The 26296-nt window shown below is 37.0% G+C and overlaps 1 protein-coding gene across 1 annotated transcript in view; it reads right to left on the bottom strand.

The window, feature by feature from the left end:
• Positions 1-26296, bottom strand: part of SNX4 (sorting nexin 4) — a 62619-nt gene that overhangs the window by 22346 nt on the left and 13977 nt on the right. Inside the window, exons 3-8 of the mRNA XM_060150437.1 lie at positions 21157-21292; positions 20930-21079; positions 20425-20472; positions 13448-13503; positions 10094-10166; positions 3865-3926 (exon numbers count right to left, since the gene is read on the bottom strand). Coding sequence (XP_060006420.1) covers positions 3865-3926; positions 10094-10166; positions 13448-13503; positions 20425-20472; positions 20930-21079; positions 21157-21292 — 525 coding nt within the window. The remainder of the gene's footprint in view (positions 1-3864; positions 3927-10093; positions 10167-13447; positions 13504-20424; positions 20473-20929; positions 21080-21156; positions 21293-26296) is intronic.

The raw sequence follows: 26296 nt of genomic DNA, 5'->3' as shown, positions 1-26296 counted from the left end.
CACTGACCATAAGAGTAATGAAAAAATAAAAAGGAAACAAAAAGAAAAGATAAAAAACACTCATTACCAATTGGTACTGCTCTGCAATCCTTTCCCACATTCCTAAATGATACCCTCATCAGTGCTTCTCAAACTGGGATACTTCATCTTGGATATCTGAAGCCATCTAAGCATGGCACAGTTTTTCTGAAGAACGAATTTTAAGTTTGAGGCAGGGAAAGTTATATATATGCTTAAATAACCATGGATGCTCTACAGAGTAAAATGTAAAATTTGAATAAACTGACAGAACTCAAGTCTTCAAAGAGATTCTGCACTTGCCACAGCTGCTTCCAGCCAATCCCCCAGGGAGTTGGTAAGGGGAGATAAAGGAGGATATGCAGTAGGATCAGTTTAAGAACTCTCTTCTCCATTAGTTTGAGACAGACTGCCCTATATCACTCCCCTCAAGCTTCCTAACCACAGAATCACCCCACCTGTTCTCAGCAGAGACACCTGCTTTACTAAGACAGGGGCCAGCTAAAGTGGCCTCCTGCCACATACTGCTCCTCTCCTTTAAGACAGCTCTGTGCCTTCCTCTCTATCTTCTCTCCCATCCACCCTCCTACCCTTACTCCCCCTGCAAAAAGCCACCACCACCACCACAAAGAGGCCCTATACCCCTTCAAGAATAACCTCAGAGACTTTTCTTAACAGACTTATCAGTAACTTGCTGTCTTTCCTTCCTTAACCCTTTCCTGTCATCCCTAGGACCACTGCATTATATCACTCAAACCAAACTGCTCTCCAAATTAACACCGAAGATTTACCCACCCATTTCCCCTCCTTTCGACTAAATTCAATTCCTCTACAGTATAACTCCAACTTCTTGAAGTGCTCCTTTCACTTGCTTGACACTGCGCACTCCTCATCAATTTCCCAATGTCTCCCTCACGTTCTTTTTCTTTGCCTGACCCCTGAACACAGATATTCCCCAAGGTTCCGCCCTTGAGTCTCTCACAGGCTTACCCTAACCCTCTAACATTATCACCTTAACCCTACATTAAATATCATTCTATTAGGATGTAACTTTTATATACAACTCATATTCTCACCAGCCTCTTACACTGCAGATCCAAATTTCCAATTGCTTAATAAAAATCTTTAAATCAAATGCAATCTATTCAAAACAGAACCCTTTAATTCATTCCTCAAACCTGTTATTTTTCCTACATTCTCTATCACAATCCTCCTAATCATTCAGCTGCCTGCAAATTAAATTTTGGTATCTTTAGCATCTACCACGGTAGCAGGAGCTCAGCAAATGTGTGCTGAATGACTGAAAGAATCAATTGATAAATCTTGTCATTTATGTCTCCTTAATAGTCCCCACTGGCAATTGCTCTGGTTCAGGCTCTTGATCACCTGCTTAAATTACTTCAACCACCTGTGGTCTCCTTGGCTCACTTTTTATGAAATATTTTAGATGTAAAATGGCTTTCTGTTAATTTACTGAGTTAGCAGAAAGGCGAATCTGTATAATATTTATCATGAGACATTAATGCAAATAATTTTCTTTACAATTTGATTCAGCCAAGTGACCTTTCATCCACTTGCCTCTCAAATTAACACAAGTCCATTTATTATTTACAATAAATGTACTACTTTTGAGAGTGTTTGATTTACGTTAATTATCATATGAGCATATTCCCAAGCTTAACTAGAGTTCCAGTTTGAGTAGTATATTTAAAATCAGGGCTGACTCACGCATAGATCTAAAAGCAGGTAAGTCGCTCTTCGTGCAGCTGACTTGAATTTGCCTTTCTTCCCATTATTCCTGTTTAGACATATACTCCTATCGCAGTTATGAAGAGTCTACATGTTTACAATATTAATATGCTTCTCTTCATTAAAAACATCATATAATGCTGATATTGTCCCATCTTCCATTTGATCAACCAAGACATATAGATAACCTGTTACTCAAATTAAGTAAATATGTAGCCGTATCTCGCACCTGACATTCAAATAAATTTCATATGAATCAAAAATTTATAAAACCACAAAAATGTAGAAGAAATGAAAAATCTATTTTTTTGTAATCCATAGTGGGGACGACCTTATTAAGATATACACAAAAGTCAGAGGCTATTACTTTATAAAGGAGAAAATCTAACCACTTACATGTTAACTGAATTTAACAAATTGAGTATTTCTGTATATCAAAAACCACCAGAAGGGCTTCGCTGGAGGTGCGGTGGTTAAGAATCCACCTGTCAATGCAGGGGACACGGGTTCGAGCCCTGGTCCACATGCCACGGAACAACTACGCCCATGTGCCACAACTACTGTGCCTGCGCTCTAGAGCCCATGAGCCACAACTACTGAGCCCGTGCTCTAGAGCCCACGAGCCACAACTACTGAGCCCACGTGCTGCAACTAGTGAAGCCCGCACACCTAGAGCCCGTGCTCCTCAACAAGAGAAGCCACCGCAGTAAGAAGCCCACGCACCACAACAGGGAGAAGCTCACGCACCACCGCAGTGAGAAGCCGGCTCACCGCAACTAGAGAAAGGCCGCACATAGCAATGACGATCCAATGCAGCCAAAAAATTTAAAAAAAAAAAAAAAAAAAGCCCCATACAGTTATTTACTGATAACAATATATATTGGAGAGCCGTAAGTAAGAAAAAAGCAAAGTAAAACAAGTGAACATAGCAATGTATAAAACATGCTCCCTTCCCATGTTTAAAAAAATGGGGGTGGGGGGGACTTCTCTGGTGGTCCAGTGGTTAAGAATCCGTCTTGCAATGCAGGGGACACCTGCTCGATCCCTGGTCAGGGAACTAAAATCCCACATACCGAGGGGCAACTGAGCCCGTCCGCTGCAACTACTTAGCCCACGTGCCACAACTACAGAGCCCACACACTCTGGAGCCTGTGCACCACAACTAGAGAGAAGCCCACGTGCCACAACTAGAGAGAGAAGCCCGCACGCCGCAATGAAAGATCCCGTGTGCCACAACTAAGACCCGATGCAGCCGAAAAATAAATAAATATTTTTTTAGAAAGGGGGGAGGGAGAAATGAATTTGTTTGTGTGTTAATATATACATTTATGGTGCTACATGTTACTAGAAGGATACACAAGTAACTCAGAAACTGCTATTAGTTGCCTCAGAGGAGGAGACCGGGGTGGTTGGCAGGCAGGAGGGAAGAGACTTTTCACTATATAAGCTTTTGTTCCTGTTGAATTTTGTGCTATATGAATGTCTTACCTATTCAAATATGTTAAATGAATTATTTTGATTAATTCAATCAAAAGGACTTAGAACATTAGCAAGGACATTTTTCTTACAAGAAGATTTGGATAATTAACTTCTAAAATGTCACAACTAAAATAATTAACACACACAAAAATTCACAAAAGAAAAAGCTCAAAAATAACCAAGATATGCAAGTTATCTACACAAGTAAATATTCTAATTTACACTAATATTACCTCAAGACTGAAAAATCCATCTTGCAAAAGCCTTCAGAAATTATAAAGTGACACAAAGAAAGAAAAGAAAAAGAAAATCACTAACTCTATATGACAGTGATTTCCAAAGGAATCTTCTTGGGCATTCTGCCAAGAAAGTAAAAGACACCGCTCACTGCTTCAGAGCAGTTTATCTTTTATCTGCTCAATATACTGGACTCCCTTATCATTTTTTATTTAAACAAAGGCTTTACAGTGAAAAGTCTGAAGACTACTACTACAGGACATCATTTAAAAAATAATCTTTTGCTTTCCAGAATCATATATTTTCAAGAATTATAGTTCTTAGGCAAAAAGCTAATTAGAGCTAGTTGTTGTTTATTATAAAAGTTTGCATAATGCTTACCTGAAAACTCGCCCATAATTCCCATGTACTTTATATACACCATACAGTCGGTCTGCTACTCTCTGGAATAAATATTCGAAAGAAATTGCTATGAAGTCAAAGTTACATAAAGATTACTTAAAAAAAAGATTTTATCTTCATTTAAAATACATACATATATATATATATATATATATATATATATATATATGCTTAGCACAATAACCTTGAAAAATATGGAAAAGAAGCTTAAATCTCCCAAAGTTTCATCATGGGAGATAATTATATAATTAACGTTTTAAAATTTCCTATACCAAGAGTGCTAATATTTTTAACCAGCAGGTTACTATTACTTTTATTTTATAAATTTATTTATTTATTTATTACTTATGGCTGTGTTGGGTCTTCATTGCTGCACGTGGGCTTTCTCTAGTTGTGGTGAGCAGGGGCTACTCTTTGCTGTGGTGCACGGGTTTCTCATTGCGGTGGCTTCTCTTGTTGCACAGCATGGGCTCTAGGCACGTGTGCTTCATTAGTTGCAGCACCCGGGTTCTAGGGCACGTAGGCTCAGTAGTTATGGCTCGCGGGCTCTAGAGCGCAGCCTCAGTAGTTGTGGTGCATAGGCTTAGTTGCTCATGCGGGATCTTCCCAGACCAGGGTTTGAACCTGTGTCCCCTGAATTGGCAGGAGGATTCTTAACCCCTGCACCACCAGGGAAGTTCCCAGGCAATATACCTCTGTGCTACTTTATCAAGTTAATGCCTTCTAACCAACTAACATTAGATATTTTAATAACAGTAGAATTACAATTTAGGTCACTGAGATAAAATATGTACTGCCTAGAGACTTCCCTCGTGGTCCAGTGGTAAAGAATCTGCCTTCCAATGAAGGGGATGTGGGTTCTATCCCTGGTTGGGAAACTAAGATCCCATGTGCCGTGGGGCAACTAAGCCCACGCGCCACAACTACTGAGCCCAAGTGCCTCAACTAAAGAGCCCGCATGCCGCAAACTACAGAGCCCACGCACCACAACTAGAGAAAGAAAAAAAAAAACCCACGCGCCACAACTAGAGAGAAGCCAACATGCCACAACAAAGAGCCCAAGTGCTGCAACTAAGACCCGACGCAGTCAAACATTAAAATAAATGAAATAAATATTTTTAAAAACTACAAAAACAAAATAATGTACTGCCTAGACATTCACACAAATTTTACAAAAGACAAAACAAAACACCATATGCAGTAATCTCCTTTACTTTCCCCCAAAGTATTATGGACATGAACTAGAAGATCAAAAGTCAATCCCACATAAAACCCTAAAAAAGAATTCCTAGTATATAATTTCCAAATGTAAACCCTGAATTTACATTCAACCCCTCTAGTTCCTTACTCAAACATGAGTAATTTGAGGAATTAGGCATTAACCATACAATAATTCTTAAACCTTTCAATCTTCAGCTTAAACTGAATGAACCACATTGTAAAAACCTGGAGCAGGCGTAGGAGGATCATAAAATGTTTTCCATCTCTCCTTGACCTGCTAGACTAGAGGGCAGCACACTACAGGTCCGCAGCTTGTTTTTGTAGTCTTATTGGAACACAGTCATACTCACTCATATTAGCACTGTCTATGGCTGCTTTCATAGCAGGGTTGAATAGCTTCAACAGGGACCATATGACCCAAACAGCTGAAAATATTTACTATCTGGCCTTCAGAAAAAGTTTGCCGACCCCTGTACTAGACTCCAATTTCAGGACAAAGTTCATAGTCTTTACTATGCTTGAAACTTTCCAGGGCTGTCCGCAGACCTCTAAACTAATTTCTCTGGGATGTTATTTCCCAATTATTTTTTGAGAGCCCTACAGAGTGTCAAAGGTTGGTTGGTTGTTTAAAGTGGTTCCATTGTCAAGTAAGTTTGGGAAATACTGAGATTAAAATGTTTAACAGGTTTTTTTTCTGCAGGACTTTTTTGAACTTTAACACTATATATGAATCAGGACTATTGAGAGAGTTGGTTTGCAGTAGGGAACATGTTACAGGAATGGCATTCCAAAGAATATAAAACGGAAAATGTCACTCTAGAGTACTAACTTTTGCAGATCCTCGTACTTTTTTTTTTTTTTTTTTTGCGGTATGCGGGCCTCTCACTGTTGTGGCCTCTCCCATTGCAGCGCACAGGCTCCGGACGCGCAGGCTCAGCGGCCATGGCTCACGGGCCCAGCCACGCCGTGGCATGTGGGATCTTCCCGGACCGGGGCACGAACCCGCGTCCCCTGCATCGGCAGGCGGACTCTCAACCACTGCGCCACCAGGGAAGCCCCATACCTTTTTTTTTTGGCCGCGCTTCACGGCATGCAGGATCTTAGTTCCCCAAACAGGGAGCGAACCCCGCCCCCTGCAGTGGAAATGCGGAGTCTTAACCACTGGACCGCCAGGGAAATCCCTAGATCCTCATACTTTTAAAGATCAAACGTTCTCCTGACAGCTGAGCATTTTATCATCTACCTACGATATTAAGTATAGAAGAGAGGGAAAGAACTTGTTAAATAACCACATAAGAATAAAAACTAGAACAACTTAAATACAAAATGCATACACAAAATAAATGTTCAAAGAAAGTTTCTGAATCCCCGGTATTTAAGTGGTTTTTTTTTCTTTAAATTTTATCACTCCTGGCAGCTGATACAAAAGGAACTTTTACCATGATAATTAGAGCTCTGGAAAATACTTTGGTCCATAGAACATGACAAAAAGAGGCAAGAGTTCTCATACTCCAGAAAGGTGAGCAACCACACAAGGAACTACTCTATTGGTGAATGAGGCAACAAAGAGCCACTCTGCAGTTGTTACTGGACCAGCAATGTTTCTGGCATGAACTACTCATGGAAACAAATTGTTCTAGCCAACCGAGACATGAGATGATTAGTATCTAGATCATCAGGCAGTGAGAGAAAAGATGAAGTGAGGAAAAATTATAAACTATAGACCAAAAAATATCATTTCTAGAGAAAAGTAAAGACAAAAATGGCAGGTAAATAAATCATGAATTATTAAAACCTGAAACCAGACTAATTCAGTGGTCATTGGTAAGCAAGAATCATGGTGCCAGGTAAAGGGGGCTATACACAATGATTTAGTCTACACTGCCACTCAATTTCAATTCTGTTGACAAGCCTTTCTTTTTGAAAAGTGATCATCTGACAACTGACAGGGGAGGACTGACACCTAGCAAATAATATGACAACAGAAGAAATCTGACAGACTCATCTTATCATCCTCCCCAGTTCTGAATCATTTGCAACTATGGTAAGAATGTCTTCTCTATCCTCACTGAAGCAGTAGGGGATTAAATGTTAAATGTTAAAAAGGACACAGTCTTATGACAGTCTATTAGATAATCTTATTTGAAAAATCTAGACACATAGCTTTTCTTTTGAATTATCTCCTAAAGAGGCAATGATTATGAGATTTAGGACTCCTGATACTACTGCTAAAATCTTTCCCAAAGGAACTGTATGTAATACTTTACACAATGCCACTGTCACCAAATATTTCACAAACACTAGATATTACCATCTTTATATATGACTACAAATTAAATGTTAAATAGTGCCTCAATAATTTCAATTTACATTTTTTGAGTATTAGCAGAGTTAAACATTCCTCCCTCCCTTTTAAGTTTGATTTCCCCTAGAGAGGCAGCAAATATGGTTGTAGGAAGTAAGGGATTTGGAGTAAGACAAATGTGAATTCAAATTCCAGCCCCTGGGACTTCCCTGGTGGTCCCGTGGTTAAGAATATGCCTTCCAATGCAGGGGACGTGGGTTCAATCCCAGGTCAGGGAACTAAGATCCCACATGCCAAGGGACCACACATAGAAAGAAGCCCATGAGCCACAACAAAGAGCCGGCATGCCACAACAAAAGATTCCACGTGCCGCAACGAAGATCCAGTGCTGCAACTAAGACCCAGTGCAGCCAAAATAAATAAATAAATATTAAAAAAAAAAGATCCAGCTCCTTCTTACTTTAGGGTTTGACTTTTGAGAATTTATTAAACTACTCTTAGCCTTAGTATTATATCATTCTCTTGGAAATGTGGAAATGAACCTCATCATATGACTGAGGATTAAAGAAGATGACATTTGTAAGGTACCTGGCAGTAAGCAAGGTGGCTCAATGAAAATCAATCCTCTTCTCCCTCAATCTACCTGAATTCACGTCCTCTGTCAATATATTTGTAGGTGGTTAAGAGCATGGGTTCTGGAGTCAGACAAAGGTTTAAATTCTGGCTTCATCATATCTATTTATAGTATAATATGAGGCAAGTTACTTAATTCATTTGCCTCTGCTTCCTAATCTATAAAATGGGGACAGTTACAGCACCTACCTTCAAAGGGCTACTATCGGAATTAGCTAAGAATAACACAATATGTTTGGCTGATATACAACAGTAAATAAATATTAGATTAGCATTATTTTCCTCTTCGTTTACAAAACATAGATTATTTCATCTGAGTCTCACAACTCTATGAATAACACACTCATTCATATAACAAATATTTATGTAGTACCTACTATGTGCCAGGCAGATATTCCCATTTTCCAGCAAAGAAAACAAACTCTGAAAGGTTAGTGGATTTGCCTGAAGGACCTGGTAAATGCCAGGGACAAGTTCTAAATCCAGCTCCTCTCAGTCTAAGGCCACCTGCCCTTTCTGGTTGTTCTGTTTTGACGTCTTAAATATTAACTCTTTAACCTGTTAGTCATTTATTTTTTGCCTTTTCTACTTTCAAAAGAATTCTCCTTGTCAGAAAAGATAGCCAAATAATTCTATTTTCTCTTCATCTGTTAACAATTCATCATCTGTATCAAACAGTGTCTAAGCCTTCTTCTCTTGACACTCTGAATGCTACAAAAAAGCCTCACTGTGGTAATTTCTGTGTTGTTCGCAGGCTTCTGTCAGTGTTGGGCTATAACCTTCCATTTTTAACTGTTATGTCACTGTCTATGACTAAACAGCCTTTCTTCTAATTTTAGAACAATCAAGATTTTAGCTATTCTGTATTTTCCATTGGCATTTATCTCATTTATACAGTCAGAATTTCAATTTCACTCACAGAACAAGTGCTGCCTTTCCTTTGAAGAGCTCAAGCTGTCTTTTATGTCAATTAAGTTTCTGAAGCCTGTTTTCATAAAGTTTAGGGTAAATATATCAATACCCAGAATTCTCTTACTTGTGTATTGTAAGCTCTCTGATGACAAGGTCATTTTTCTTTAAAGGTCATATTTCTTGTCAAATATACATTACTAACCAGTTCTCCCTGGCTGGTTATAATTAAATTCAAGAAGTAATTTATGTTACTGCTTTTTAAGATTTTTTAAACATAAAACTGTCAGCACATACATCCATTTATTCATCCATTCAGTGAATATGTAGTGGGTGCCTACTCTGAGTCAGGCATTATTCTAGGGATTTGACAGTGAGAAAACAAACTCCTGCTCTTGGGAGCTCACATACACTAGTAGAGGAGATAATTAACAAATGAGTACAGAATACAATGTCAGTGTTGCTATAAGGACAACAGTGATGACAGAAAATGAAGCCTGCGAGTCCGGAGCCTGTGCTCCGCAACGGGAGAGGCCACAACAGTGAGAGCCCCGCGTACCACAAAAAAGAAAAAAACAAAAAACAAAAACCTTGAAAGAATAGGATATTATATGTAGATCTAAAATCCCACACTTAATTATATTCCAACAGTGAAATGGTAGGCCCTTAGATAAGATGTCAAAACAACCATATACAGACTACAGAGAAAACTATAGGCTAAAATTCTTCAAGTTATTTACGCCAGAAAACATTTCACGTTTTTTTTAAAAATGCAATTTAGGTGATGAACACACCAAATTTGAATATAAAAATCAGTTATTCATCATAAATATCTTCCATTACTTAAAAACATAACGATTAAATGAGAAGCACTTCCTTTTTTTTTTTTTTTTTTTTTTGTGGTACGTGGGCCTCTCACCACTGTGGCATCTCCCCCCGCGGAGCACAGGCTCCGGACGCGCAGGCTCAGCGGCCATGGCTCACGGGTCCAGCCGCTCTGCGGCATGTGGGATCTTCCCAGACTGGGGCACGAACCCGTGTCCCCTGCATCGGTAGGCGGACTCTCAACCACTGTGCCACCAGGGAAGCCCAAGCACTTCCTTTTTAATGTCTGTCAAAAAGTTCTTGGGGACCACTTACAGCTCTGACTCGAAGAAGATGTGAGATGACAGACTGTAGTTCATCACTGTAGTGTTTTAGTTCTGTAAATCTCCTGAAACAGGAAACAAAACATCATTTTTCTCATGAAAAGTCAAAAACTGAAAGACAAAATAGCAGTTCCTGAGAATAATAAAACTGCTTCTATTTAACTATTTGCTAGCCTTAAACATTTACACACCGATGCAAACTCAGAAAGTTCTAAAACAAAATAACCATATTTTCTCTAGATATTTTTAAAGCCAAGAAAAGACTTCATAATTTACACTGTGGAACTGAGATAGAGATAATATTTCTTAGTTTGAAAACAAAAAAACAGGAAAAAGTTTATGGTGCTAAGAAAATCTTATGGTGCAACCATAAACTCATTGTCTCTAACAATCTTCATGCTGCTCAGTAATCTTTGTTTCTATAATCTGATGTCTGCCGTTCTCCATAAGACCTGAAACTTCTATTACCACCGTTCTTCCAGCAATGTAACACCTGACCTCACCCTCCTCAAAAATTTGTTTCCCTGACATCAGTGTTAATTTCTCATGATTTTCCTTTTACTCTCTGGTCATTCCTAAAGTCTCCTTTGCAGGACTCACTCCCTTCACTCATCTCTTATACCGCCAACTTTACTGTGCAAAGGACTCCTGAAGTGTTTGCTCAGAGCACTACTGAGGGCCTCTCAGTAAAAGAGGGCATGAGTAACCACCACAACTGTACGCAGGAATAAATTCAGGAATCTGAATTTATAACAAACGCGTTCACAGGATTCAGATGCTGGCAATCCTCAGATTACACTTTGGAAAACACCCTTCAAGCACTTGCTTCTTTGGGATTCAGCCCTAGGTCCTCAACCATTTTACAACCAATCTTTCAATCTACACACTCTGTGTGACTTATTCACAAAGCTTCACAATTATGATCTACATGCTGCTGAACTCCAAATATATAACTCCAGCCCAAATCTCTCCTAAAAGCCATATCTGTGAAGCCAACTAACTAGCAGACATTTGTACCTGTTTACATATCCAAAGCTCAACTTATCTTCCCCTATCCCATCAAATCTCTCTCCTCTATTCCCTAGCAGTTTAAACAATGAAACCTAGGTGCCACCTGTATTTCCTTCTCCTCTCTTTCATCCCATACATTCTACCACTCACTCAGTCTACCTCCTAAATATCAGCCAAGTCTTGCCACAAAAAGTAGAGACTCAAGGTCCTCCTCCTCACTGCTTTTAACAGTCTAGTTTGAATAAAAATAAACATGCATGAAGAGGTATCATTTGAAACCTCTGAAACAATCTTTCTGGTTTTCTACATTTTAAGAAAGAATGGAATTAAAGTATTTTAGTGATATAAACTATTTCAGTAATGGTATGAATAATAATTAATCTATTGGGCCAGACAGACCTAGAACAGGGATTCTGTATATTAAAAATCTGTTACAACAATGACTGATATAGATAATTCTCTTATCTAAAACTTAAGGCAAACAAATTCTATTACTAATTATACATTAATTATATACTTGAACAAGAACTTAGGAGCAAAAAACTGCCTTGTTTATGTTATTGGTCATATCACATTTAAAATTCTATATATAATGTAGAATATTAAACAAAATTTAGCAATCTAGAAAAGCTGGTAGGTCAGAAAAGAGAAGACAAACATTCAGTTGACAAAATATTTTTCATTAAATTAAAAAACATTCAACTGACAAAACAATAATATTAAATATTAATTTAAAAACTGTCTCATCTACATGCTCCTCTAATGAATGTACATTCACCAATGTCATAAACTTTGCTGCTTACGTTTTCCAAAGCTTTTTTTGGAGGGTGACATAATTTAGTTCTTAACCTAGAGAACATCTCATATACCATGGATGTCATTATAGCCCTTATAAAAACCGCAGTGGAACCTTAAATGCATATTACAAAGCAAAAGCCTTTCTGAGAATGCTCCGTATTGTATGATACAACATTCTGGAAAAGGCAAAACTATGAGAACAGTAAAAAGATCAGTGGTTGCCAGGGCTATGGGGAGGGAAGGATAAACAGGCAGAGCAAAGAGGATTTTTAGGGCAGTGAAAATACTTTTTATGATACTGTAATGACACATACATGTCATTATACATTAGTCAAAACCCATAGAACATATAACACCAAGAGTAAACCCTAATGTAAACTATGGACTTCGAGAGGGTAACAATGAGTCAATGTAGGTTCATCAATCATAACAAATGTACCACTTTGGTAAGGGATAATGGGGGCGGCTCTGTATCTCTAGGGGCAGCTGTGTAAGTGTAGGGGCAGAGGGTACCTGGGAGCTCTGTACTTTCCACTTAGTTTTGCTAGGAACCTAAAACTACTCTAAGAAATAAAGTCTTATTAAAAAAATAAAATAAAAACCTCAATGGTTACCTTCACAATTTCTTAATTACCAAACTTTAAAATATTTATTTATATTCAAAATGTATACTAAAAACCAGAGGCACAATGTTAATGTGTTATGGTTTATAAAGTCCAGCACAATAGGCTATCAGACTATGCAAACTTGGCCTTTGTCTGCTAAGAATTTACACTAGGTAGAAGTTAACGCTGAAGGCCTAACTAGAGAAATTCTAAGACCTCATAAACTTGGTCACCAAATATGGAAAAGCCTCATCTACCTAAGCACATTGCTACCTGGAAAGTATAGCTGAAGCAAGCTTCAGGTAAAGGTCCATATAATGAAGAGCCTGAATTATCCACCAAATTCAGAGAATGAACAAAACCAAATCTTAAATACCTAGATCCCACCCTAAGGAAAGTTATTTCTGAATACACCAGCTTTCTTTAACACAAAAATGCTCTCACAAACACCAAAGTGACACTGATGAAGTCAGGTGACTGTCATATAAATACATCTCCACAAAATTATTATACTAGTATGCAACTATCAAGTTTTTTTGCTATTCAAAGTAGATAGTTTATTATTAAAATAAATAATATATTATCTTGAGTTTTGTACATATCTGACAAGCAAAGTCTAATAAGAAAAACAATTTTATATGAAATTAAAATTATTTTTCTCATTTTTCTGATACCTTAAGCAACACTCAATAAATCCTTCTAGGAAAAAGCAGTGGTTTAATTTTCTAAAACTTCAGTTACTTACAACCTTAATCCCAATTAAATTACCAAATTTCAAAATCAGTTTTAGACTGTAAAAGGATTTCACTAACGTGAATTACTATTTAAAATATTTAGCAAATAAAGTGTATACATTCAGAAATGAAAAATTAAATAGATTGATAGGCACCATTCAAAACAACATTGTAACTGTTATTAAAACAAAACCTTACTTGTCTGGGTTTTTCACTCTGAATGTTGCATTAAGCGCTTTTAACCTGGAGTCTGCCTGGAAAAAATAATTTATTCACTTAATACAATTACATTTCAGGGTTTAAATCCAAACAGTTTTATTTTCCCTTTAGAATTAAGATGCTCAAGTACAGTTTTCTTCGTATCATTTGTGTCAAACACATTAAACATACCCCAAAAAACAGCTTAGTAGTTATTTTTTAAAACACTTCAAAAATATTTATAAATTAAACTGAACACATGGCATTCAGTAATACCAAAGTAAAACAACTGTAAACACCAATACACTAGCAACCATATACCTCTGCATTATTATAACAAAATAGGTCTCATGTGAAAAAAGTAGTTTACTTTTTCTCTAAATCAAGAAAAACAATGATCTATATATATAAACTAAATAAAACTACTGCTTTGAAGCCTGTGCATTACTGAGAGTCGTTCTCAGGTGGAATGTAAACCAAATGTACATTGGTTTTTCTCATTTTCATAATCAGTATTTTAGAAAATAAAGAAATATGGAAATGCCTGTACTAAATTAAAACTAGCTAGATGAGGACTTCCCTGGTGGTACAGGTTTGATCCCTGGTCAGGGAACTAAGATCCCACATGCTTGAGGTGCGGCCAAAAAAAACCAAGCTAGATGACATCAAATTAATTCCTTTCTAGCTGGCAGGAAATGTTACAACTTTTTAACTACCTTTACTTATTTCTAGATATTTCAACACAACTATTTAACTACCTTTACTTATTTCTACCCTAACTTATTTCAAAGGAGAGACAGAAGGATCAACATGAAATAATAATTTCATTGTATAAATTTATACTTAATATAGCCAAATCCTCTCCTCTTATCATATGTTCTCATTAAAATAAAAAAATTATAAATAAATAAATATATATATATATATTTTTTCTGACCAAGGCACAAAAATGATACGGTTCATAAAAGGTAGCTCAATCAGTAATCAATTTCATGATGTGGTTTGGTTTTGAAAATCCCAATCAGCTTGAATATTTTATATTATTCCAACTTATAAGCCCTAATTACAAATACTCCCAAAATAATAAACAAACAAAAGCAAAACTACTAGGGCTCCCCAGATTACATGGCTGAAGAAATAAAAACAAATGCAACAAATATACCACTCCATAAACCCAGGCTCCTAAACCTTCAGACCAAAAGCAATTCAAACAGCTATCAAGAATATCTAAAGCTTAATTTGTCATTGAATTCAGGGGATTCTCTTATTTCTAAAATGGGTATTTTATCAATTCTTGACCTTTCTTACATCTCAAGGGCAAAGGAGCTAATGCTTGTGAAAGTCTTTACAATTAAAGCAACTATGAATTTAAGGCATATAATATTACTCCCTTATGTTCTTTAAGTGAATTCAAATCACTAAACATCAACGTGTTAATGACTTTATAGTCACATGCAAATGAGATTCTTTAAATAAGGATGAAATTACATAAAAACCATCAGTAAAAAAGAAAATTTTCATGTGTATCTTTTTCTGAATCTCATACTTAATACTACCAATTAATTTATTTTTTACTTTTAATATTACCATCTTACCACTGTAGAAGGCATTTAAAATGTAAACCATCACCATCCTAACCTTTGCTTACCAAGCATTCTGTCAGGTCAGTCCATCATAACACCCCACTCAACCTGCTCATCATTTCACAAGATTCCATAATAACAGAATTTGCTTAAAATGTCATCAAATCAGAAACTTCTCCCCAAAGCTAGATCTCTAAACACCTACCTAGGCTGTTCCAAATCTGACGGTTACCATTCATCCATCTTATCAGGTTCCCCACTAAATATCTAAAGAAGCCCTTATATAATTGTTTCATACCACCCTACTTTATCTCCTTTAATACAGCACTATCTGAAATCCGCTGAGTTGTTTTCTTGTTTCCTAGCTGTCCACTAGAATATAAGAGCCACAAGAAAAGCACAATGTGAATGGGGCTCCTAGAGTTGCACAATGGCTGCCACGGCAATACTTTAATCTTCTTTGTTCATTCCTGTAACCCCAATGCCTCCCAATGCCTGGCACAAGAAAAACATGCGATAAGTATTGGCTGAATGAAAAAAATAACCCCGACTATTCTACAGCCCCAACTTAACTTCCTTTCCCATGTTCTTTAATCTCCACCTCTCCTTCCCTTTCCAATTACTATTACATACTTTACTTTCCTTGTCCTAGACCTTGTCTTTCCTTTATTTCATTTTCAGGTTCTTCCCCCAAACCTTGCCTAGTAAACCATTACCAGCTTGCCCTCTCTCTAACATTCTTCCTTTACCCGCTAGGTTGACTCCACTGCAGGTTCCTCACTATTCAGGTCTCAGCTCAAATGTTCTCTCTTCAACCATGTGATGCAGTTTGCCCAGGACAGTCCTGGCTTACACCTGTTGTCCCTAATCTAATTATTAGCAGACCCCCTTTTTATTCTCAAAAATGTCCCCATTTGAACAATAAATTTTATTGTCACCTATCTCAAAATAACCCCTAGAAAAAAATCCCTGCTGTCATAATCTCTCACAGTAATGACTGTTTCACTTTATATCACCTATAACTTTCAAAGTATCTTAAATAAATGTTAACTTAAAGTCTCCAACTACTTACAATACAAACTCCATAAGAACATGGGGATAATGAATGTTTCCAGCGTATTCGCTGTTGTATCCACAGCACCTAGAAGGGTACCTGACAGTCTGTAGGCACCCAGCATTTGGAATCTCCAGGATTAGCAGAGATCCTAAAGGCCCAGATCTCTCTGGCAGTCCCTGCTCCAAGCAACAGACAGGGTTCTGGATTCTTCTGAGTCAGCCTAAAATCATTTAAGGTTTGGGCATATGGATGACACTTACTTTCATGTAAGTAGCTTACTGAGAGAACTGAGTTAAAATGATATTACTTTAAACTAAAGTATTGGGTGGAGGAATTCCCTGGTGGCACAGTGATTAAGAATCCGCCTGCCAATGCAGGAGACGTGGGTTCGAGCCCTGGTCCGGGAAGATCCCACATGCCACAGAGCAACTAAGCCTGTGTGCCACAACTACTGGGCCTGTGCTCTAGAGCCCGATGAGCGACAACTACTGAGCCCGTGAGCCACAACTACTGAAGCCTGCATGCCTAGAGCCCATTCTGTGCAACAAAGAGAAGCCACCACAATGAGAAGCCCTCACACTGCAACAAAGAGTAGCCCCTGCTTGCCGCAATTAGAGAAAGCCTGCGCACAGCAACAAAGACCCAACGCAGCCAAAAATAAAATTAATTAATTTTTTTAAAAAGAGGGAACTGAAAATAGACAAATACTATATGATTTTTTAAAATAAATAAATAAATAATAAAGTATTGGGTGGGCCAAAAGTTTTCTTCGGTCTTTTCCGTAAGATTGCTCTAGTAGCACTTAGCTGTCTTTAACTTCATTCGAAACAATTTTGTTAGACTGTATGTGACGGCTGTCATATCAGCAAGCATTTAAAAAAAGACTTAACAAAATTGGTGAATTTTTGTGTAGCAATTTTAATACTGAAGATGGAAGAAAAAGAGCATTTTCGGCATATTATGCTTTATTATTTCAAGAAAGGTAAAAACGCAACTGAAACGCACAGAAAGTTTTGTGCAGTGTATGGAGAAGGTGCTGTGACTAATCGAACATGTCAAAAGTGGTTTGTGAAGTTGTGTGCTGGAGATTTCTTGCTGGACAGTGCTCCACGGTCGGGTAGACCAGTTCAAGTAGACAGCAATCGAATTGAAACGATAATTGACAACAATCAACATTATACCACCATTAAGTCACTTTCTCGAGTTCCTCATCTAAAAAACTGGAATAATATTAAACTAACCTCAAAGGTACTGAGGCAACTGTCAGCAAAAAAACATGACCGTGTATTAGAGTACAGTGCTTAAGCACATAGTAAACATTTAATGTTAATGATATTCAGATAAGATACTGCTTTAGGTTCTAACTTTTTTTTTCTTTTTTTTTTTTTACCAATTTTGATAATCTTCTAAAATTATCTTCCCTAAAAATATTCTTATCTGTCATCTTACAGCAATGGTTCTTAAGTTTTAGGCTCGTGGGAATCATATGTCTGGAATGAACTCTAGGATTCAGTATTTTGAACAAACAATCCCAGCAAATTGAGACTCATGAAGCCAACTGACCACATTTTAAGAAACACTGAATTAAAAAATATTTTTTTAATCAAAAAACTAGTTCCACGCTAAAAAAAAGAAGAAAGAAATGCTGAATTATGAGTACTCAGCCAGCAATTCAACCTTTTCTTGAAGCCTCAAGGTAACCACTATAAACAACTAATACTGAATCCACCTGTGACACAATGAAGCCCTAGGGGTTACATAGGTGTGTGGGGATTTGGTCCTATGCCAGAGGCCTCCATACTGCAGTGTCTGACTCTCAGATCACTGTTACCCTTTACTAGCAGGCTCAGCTGTCAATTTCACTATTGTAACAGTGTGCCTGTCTCCGGCAGTATTCACTTTTAGACCTCTTAAATTTTCTTCTAATATGCTGTAGCCTAGAAAACAGATAGCCAAGTTTATTGAATAACTATAATAAAATTAAGTGGGGGGCTTCCCTGGTGGCACAGTGGTTGAGAGTCCGCCTGCCTATGCAGGGGACACGGGTTCATGCCCCGGTCTGGGAGGATCCCGCATGCAGTGGAGCAGCTGGGCCCGTGAGCCATGGCCGCTGAGCCTGCGCGTCTGGAGCCTGTGCTCCGCAGTGGGAGAGGCCACAGCAGTGAGAGGCCCGTGTACGGCAAAAAAAAAAAAAAAAAAAAAAAAAAAATTAAGTGGGTACTACCTGAAAGGACCAAAGTATATCTGTAAGTACTGTAGTAAGTTATGTTACATCCATTTGAACATCTTAGAAGTCAGTTCTAAATACCCCCTTTCAACTGTGATTGGGTTAGTTGTAACTGCCAAATACATGACCTCCAGATAAGTGAAGTGTGTGTCTTTCTCTCTCTATCTCTCGGACAACCTCACATACGTTTGTATGTATGTATGCACGTACGTGTGTGTATGTGTAGTCCTAAAAGGCCCCATTTCACTTCCCTGGCGGCACAGTGGTTAAGACTCCATGCTCCCAACGCAGGGGGCACAGGTTTATTCCCTGGTCAGGGAACTAGATCCCACATGCATGCCACAACTAAGAGTTCACATGACACAACTAAGGGGCCGGCGAGCCGCAACTGAGGAGCCCGTGAGACACAACTAAGGAGCCCACGGGTCCCAACTAAGGAGCCCATGTGCCGCAACTAAGACCCAGCACAACCAAATAAACAAATAAATATTTTTTTAAAAAACCCTGCTTCTTTAAAAATAAGTCCCAATCCCTTGCATGGGTCTCCAAATTCTCCCCATACATTTTATGTCTGGTCCATTTCATTTAAATTCTGACTTTTCAAATTATTGTGTACAGAGTATTACCTTTCAAAGATTTTATGAAAGTGACACTAAGATTTCACCAAGGCTACCCAAATACAAAGCATTGTATCTAAACACTTAAATAGCACCTACACACAAGATTCAAAGCACTCTATATGGATGGAAAAATTTAGGAGTTTTCTCAAGGCCACCCAAGTTATGGCCAAAAACTGAGCTAAGGACAAACAACTGATAACTAGTTACTAAACTATGACTAAATCAACGACGAAAATTTTTTAAATTTTCTTTTTATATAAAGAGATATCACTAAAAAAAATATATTTTAGTTTGCTCTTTTCTTTATTACTGGCTCCTAAGAAATCTTGGACTAGTTCTCAGAAAATTCTATCAAAATATAAATAATTTTTTAAAGTTTAGAGTTATTTCAAACCATCTCTAAACCAAAATTCCAGCATTCTCTCTGAGCACCATAATGAATTATAGCCAAGAAAATACTAATTTTTTCATGTTATCTGCCAACAATATATTTATAAGTTAAAATTGGTTTATGACAGAATTAGATACTTGATTATATTTTCTGTGAAGATAAAAAATTTTCTCTTGTCTTTTTATGTTAAAATTAAAATACCTATATACCAATGCATAAATCTCTAGGGGGTGTTCTTAAAATTACTGTAAAGACATTTTGTTCTTGTCGCCTAGACCTACTGAATTTTGTTACTGCATTATCATGTGAATTGTTTATCAATTTATATATTATATCAATTTATATTACTTTTTCTTCTTACCTATTCAGTTTACACAAGAGATGAAAACTTTAAAAAATTTGCAAGCACCAGTGTTAAATTACTTTTGGAACAAGAGGGAGAGCAGACTGGAGTTAGGGTGGCCATCTTATGACCAACATGCTCTTTAATTTTTAGATAACAGTTCCATTCCCAGACACTAATTCTAATGAACGAATACGAAAAGCTGTCAAAATCTAATTAGGCCTGTATTACTAACAGATGCTAATACAAAATGAATCCTATGCCCACTCAAAACTGGCCATGTCCCAGTAGACAGAAGAAGCATGACTGATGGTTCATCTTCTAGTCTGCTAAGACTGGAAAACCCAAGATCAATTCTTCAGAAGTGTCTTTCCTATTTAATAGAGTGAGCAATTTTGGGGGCACCACCGATAGTGGCAGTGATAAGGACAGAGGGAAGAAAAAAATATACAATGTATAATATGACTAAACTGTGGGAAAAATCTATAGCCTGTATCTAAATTACTGCTTCAAAATCTTCTTTCCCAATAGAATTAAGCTCATAAATATGCCCATTATAGTCTCACTATTAACAAAAATTACACCAATCAAAAATACACTGCATTGTTTCTTTAAAAACTTTACCAATGATATTAGATGCAAGGCCAATTTCCAACATTCGCTCATTCAATAAACAGCAAGTACCCATTAAGTGCATGGCACTGTGCTAGGAACTGTAAAGGAATGTAACAAATTACTTCATGCAATTATCCTTACCTTCAGCTGAAATCCGGTTTCATTCACAGTCTCCTTCCAGTTACCTTCCTAAAAATTAAAGTTAATTTTAGATATCATTGCAAAATAGCCCATAAGGAATATTCCAAATTAAATATCTATCGTTCTGTTCTTCTTTCAGGGGAGATAGGAGAGAAAGGTTAAAAAAGAATTCCTTTCACTGCAAAATTAAACATACAATCCAGATTCCAAAAGATTACCAAAGATGGACTCAAGATTTTATAGACCTGGGCTTCAAAAAACTAAAGGCTAATTCTGATACCATTTAAGTGATACCAAAAAGTACCATCTTTAGTATCTTTAAGTATAAAAACGTTAGCCAAAAGAATGATGTAGTTTACTTTGGAAATTCAAAACAGAACAAACCACGAAATGCATATAAATTAACAAAGCTGCTCCAAAAGGATCCTTAAGAATAAGCATTCCACAATTTAAAAGATCCCAAGTCAAATGAATTTTTTTAGAAGACTAAATAAAAGAAAAATACCTGTGTTAAAAACAAATAGAAGATTTTGTCTCTACAAAGGATGGGATGTGAAGCAACTCTCAAGAGGAAGTTTTCTAAACCAATTCGACGTCTTTCCACAAAATCCGGGTCCATGTTGTCAGCAGAGAGTTTATGCCAAACAAATTCTGCCTAGATAAACAAAACAACCATGAAGAATAGTCTCAATGCTAAATACTTCTGAACTATACTGCCATTTCACTTCTTACCCTTTTTTCTGGTAAAGGTGGCACAACAATATGCGGATAGTAAACTAAAAGGTAGTTTCTCAACAACTCAAATTCACTATACCGCCTCCATAGTGAGTCTGTTAGGACACTCTGACCATCAATATGTTCAACTGACCTGAAAAAGACAGAATAAGATTTCTAGTGTTTTTTAAAAATACAAATGCATGCACACGACCTCCTTTAAAACTGATCACTCCATTCCTTTAAAACTGATAACTCCATTTACTGAATGAACCAGACACTGAGTAGAGAATTTTTCATGTATTATTTAATCCCTACAACAAACCTGGTGAAGCAGGGATTACTGTCCCCATTTCACAGATGAGGAAGCAGCTGCACAGTATATGCTTTTCCTACAATCACAAAGATCTGTGGGTAGAGCACTCAGATCCATCTGATTCCCAAGCTTTCACTCCTAACCACTTTCTTCTTTCTGTTACAGAAAACCTATTTGAACTCAAGAGAAATAGTCACATTAGGAACATCCTAAAAGCCTCAATATAAAATAATTTGGTTAATGTATAACAGCTGGCTTTCCAATATAGTAAAGTCTGGCTTAGCCAGTGTTTCATTAAAGAAAAAGTATTTTTCACTGCCACAATGAGAGAACAACTCCTGCCACAATGAGGGAATAATATTCATGCCAAAGACGATGACACCAAAAAAACCCTCGATTCAACGTTATAAATGAATCAGATGCATCCAAGTACCTGAAAAAACCCACAAAAGCAAAATGTCAATTAACTCTGAAACAGTGGGGAGAAGGGATGTAAAAATTCAATTCTAGTCTTGTCTTTAATATAAAGAGCTGCAGGCAATGCCATGTCTCATCCATATAAAAGTTCAAGTTGGGGGAAAGCTGGGTAAAATCATATAAAGAATATTTGAAATTATTTTGACTATTTACAATTTCTGCTAGCATAATCACTGTTAGAAAACATTAGTCTTCTAAACATTATCAGAACCTTCTCATTTTCTAATTGTTTGCTTGAAAATAACTTATAGGCCCTCCAAGAAACACGCATATAACCAAAGTGTGCATCTGTACGTTATGGCATAAAGGCACAGAGGCTAAATCAGTCTTAGAATAAAGTAAAGTCTTGAGAAGATATATATACTGTGTCATACTCAACACAAGCATTTTAATAATAAACAAATAAAATAATTTATTATTTATTATAATTAAAAAATAATTTTTATATTAAGTTTGCCACTAAATTTATTCACTGCATTATATATTAGAAAAGGAAACATAATAGAAAGGAAACAGAAAAGGAAGCATAATATGAAATTCAAAATGTACAAATGGCTCCCATGGCAAAGATATAGGATTATTAAATCATAATTCATTTTAAAGAGTTGACCTAACCATTAGCTATGACTAATACTATTCTAATTCAGATTTTCAACTTCAGCTGAAAAAATATCTTAGGTTAATATCAAGTTTCAAATTATTTAAAATCATGACCAACAGAACCCACATCCTGCTAATAAGCAAATAAATATAGCCTATAAGCAGTACACCTAAAGGCTGTTAGAAGATCTTTTACAAGTTGATTTTGTTTTTTGTTTTGTTTTAAAGGCCACAAAAGGCAGGGTCTAACAACTGGAAACCACCTAAAAGCATAGGGAAGACTTTCTTTGGACCACAAAACTACCCCATCATTTATCCAATCATTTAACAAATACTTAATACATTTAACAAATACTTAATAGCACATAATTGGTTTTACATGCAACATTTAATTTAACCCTCACAATAAAGTAGATAGGATCATCAGCCCTGTTTTACAAATTAGAGGAATTAAGTGAAGACATCATATAGCCTCCCAAGACAACGAGGAATTCTTACCTATTACTATGTACAGTATACTTTATTTTAAAAGGGTTCATACTCTATGAACAGGAAAGCATAAAAACCTCTGGAGAAATTAAAATCAATGACTTTAGCTTCATTCATTCTTAGCCTATTAAACTGTAACACTATAGGCAATTGCTAAATGGACTTTCTACTTGTGTCCAAAGAGTAGGTAGATAAGCTATATGTTAAAGTTCAACTTTTAGTCAATATCAAGGCTCAATAATACTCATATTGTCCAAGACTATCTGAAAAATACTGAATTACAGCAAGAATCCTACATGATTAAATTAATAAATTCCAGGGTTCTGTGGTTGTTGAAGGAAAGTTAGCCTTAGGGGTACAGTACTTTCAAAATAATCTATCTAAAAGCAGTGTTTCTCAAAGTAGATATGTACATGATGTGGGGTAGGCAAGAATTTAAGAGAGGGAAAACACAAATCATAAAAGAAAAAAGACAGATAAATTTAACTATCTTAAAATGTAAAGCCTTTATACTTGATAAAACTATGGTCCATGGTCCATCTGCTTCAAAAACACCTGGAATTTTGCTTAAAATGTGTCAATTCCTGGACCCCACCCAAAACTCTGCAGCTTAACAAAATTTCCAAGTGATTCCTATACATTTTAAAGTTTGAGAATCACTGTTTTAAAATAAATGAAATACAATTGTGAAAGTCAACTCAATAATCCTTTTGTGCACCACACATTTACTGATGATCCACTTAAATATTTATCCAGAGTCTAGCTATATTACTCGTGTATGGTCACTTCTAACTCCAAGTTTCAAATTATAATACTCTATTCATTTCAGTCAAGAGTAAACTATAAATCATTCCAGATTATTCAAATCAAGTCTCTTCCAGCAGTAAAACTAGTCAACAGCTAATTTCATTGTTCAATTGGGTGAAGAAATAGGCACATACTAAAAATGTCCTTTTTCGGCGAGCCACAACTAAGAAGCCCACGAGCCGCAACTAAGGAGCCTGCTTCCCGCAACTAAGGAGCCTGCCTGCCGCAACTAAGAGACCCGGGGCAACCAAATAAATAAATAAAATAGAATAAAATAAAAATATCCTTTACAGTTTTAAATTTAAGAATTTACTTAGAAAGCTAGAGCCACGAATTTCTAAAGTATGATTTATTTATTTATTTAGGCTGCACTGGGTCTTAGTTGCGGCATGCAGGCTCTTTAGTTGCGGCATGCAGAATCTTTAGTTGTGGCATGCAAACTCTTAGTTGCAGCATGACTGTGGGATCTAGGTCTCTGACCAGGGATCAAACCTGGGCCCCCTGCATTGGGAGCTCAGAGTGTTAGCCACTAGACCACCAGGGCAGTCCCCTAAAGTATGATTTTTTAAAGTGGCTAATTTAACTTAAAAAAAAACCTCTCTCATGGGACCATAATTTTTTTTAATTACCTTAAAAAATCTCTCTGATACATACATGTATATATGCATGCCCCAAAACAACCTATTTTTTAAAAGACCCACCTTAGCTCTTTTCCCCAAATTCCTATCGTACACAAATTTTCTCTTCTTTTTGGAAGATTCTTTTTTTCTTTTCTTGTTTTGTTTTCTTTGCTTGTTGTGTGTGTATGTATGTGTGTGTGTAAGAAGGAAGACTATAGTTAAAGAAAGGATTATCAGAATTATTTGTAAACTAAATAACCTTCACCATGATTTTAACTTTCATTTTGGGTAGAACCACAGACCTGGAGAAAACCCTGAAAATGGCACAGGGTTCAGCCCTAAGGCTAGTTTGGTGATGGTGTGGTAAAGCCAATGAAAATGACTAAAAAAAATTTTTAATGTATTCATATTAAAACATGGTTGTAACACTTTATCAACTAGGTCTGGTAGTTCTATTGTTTTATTTTAGAAGTTATCAGAAAGTTCTCTCATATCTACTTGTTTTATTTATTTATTTTATTTATTTATTTTTTTCTGCTGTGCCACACAGCATGCAGGATCTTAGTTCCCTGACCAGGGTTCAAACCCACGCCCCCTGCACCAGAAGCAGGGAGTCTTAACCACTGGACTGCCAGGGAAGTCCCTCTACTTCTTTTATTTATTTATTTAAATAGATTTATTTATTTATTTATTTTTGGCTGTGTTGGGTCTTCATTGCTGCACACAGGCTTTCTTTAGTTGAGGCGAGCGGGGGCTACTCTTCATCGCAGTGTGCAGGCTTCTCATTGTGGTGGCTTCTCTTTGTTGTGGAGCACGAGCTCCAGGCATGCGGGCTTCGGGAGTTGTGGCACACAGGCTCAGGAGTTGTGGCTCGCAGGCTCTAGAGCACAGGCTCAGTAGTTATGGCACATGGGTCCAGCCGCTCTGCGGCGTGTGGGATCTTCCCAAACCAGGGCTCGAACTCATGTCTCCTGCACCGGCAGGTGGATTCTTAACCACTGCACCACCAGGCAAGACCCCCCCTCTACTTGCTTTAATTGAAAGTATTTCTGCTCAGTCCACAGAGAGAAAAGACCTTGTCAGTATAGTCTTTACATAAACTGTTTATAATTGGCAAAATAAATTGAGTCTTCCCTTGCTTTGCTCTAGACAAAACAATCTAATTCCTTTAACTTCTTCCTTCTGAGGTAAGACTTTTCTGGTGAGTTGTGATTACACCATGAGCTACTTTATCTTCTTCCTTTTTTTTTTTCGATTACACCATGATTTATTTTATCTTTTCAATTTTACCCCAAGGTCCAAAGCTCCAGTCTCAATCAATTTTTAATTGACTTTAATTTCTCGCCAAAAAAAAGAGATTAAAAATGGGGAATTCCTTGGGAGTCCAGTGGTTAGGACTCCATGCTTCCACTGCAGGGGTCATGGGTTCCATCCCTGGTCAGGGAACTAAGGTCCTGCATGCTGCACAGCTGGCAGGGGCAAAGGGGGGATTTTAATTTCTCTGTAACTCCCAACTCTCCTAAACTGACTTAGGCTGTATTCTCTCCTCCTAGACTTCTTTGTTAACCATCTCCACTTACTTAAGTCCGCTTAATACTTCATACACCTCTGAGAACCTGGTATCTTTTCCCCAAATCACAAAAGGGTTGTATCTAACAACAAGAACTCCACTAAAGCATATGTCAAGTAACATTCCAGATCCCAAAAGTATTCCAAAAACCTTCCCTCTCCCTCCAAAACAAGTACATTAGAACTTAGCTACTAAGAGTACCAGAGTAAAAGACACACCTGTTAACCTGTTAAAAAGTAAAACAGCAAAAATCCCTAAAAAGACAATGACCTGTAAACA

The sequence above is a fragment of the Lagenorhynchus albirostris genome, chromosome 5 (assembly GCF_949774975.1).
Source record: "Lagenorhynchus albirostris chromosome 5, mLagAlb1.1, whole genome shotgun sequence".
Lineage (NCBI taxonomy): Eukaryota > Metazoa > Chordata > Mammalia > Artiodactyla > Delphinidae > Lagenorhynchus > Lagenorhynchus albirostris.
This window is presented reverse-complemented; position numbering and strand designations above follow the sequence as displayed.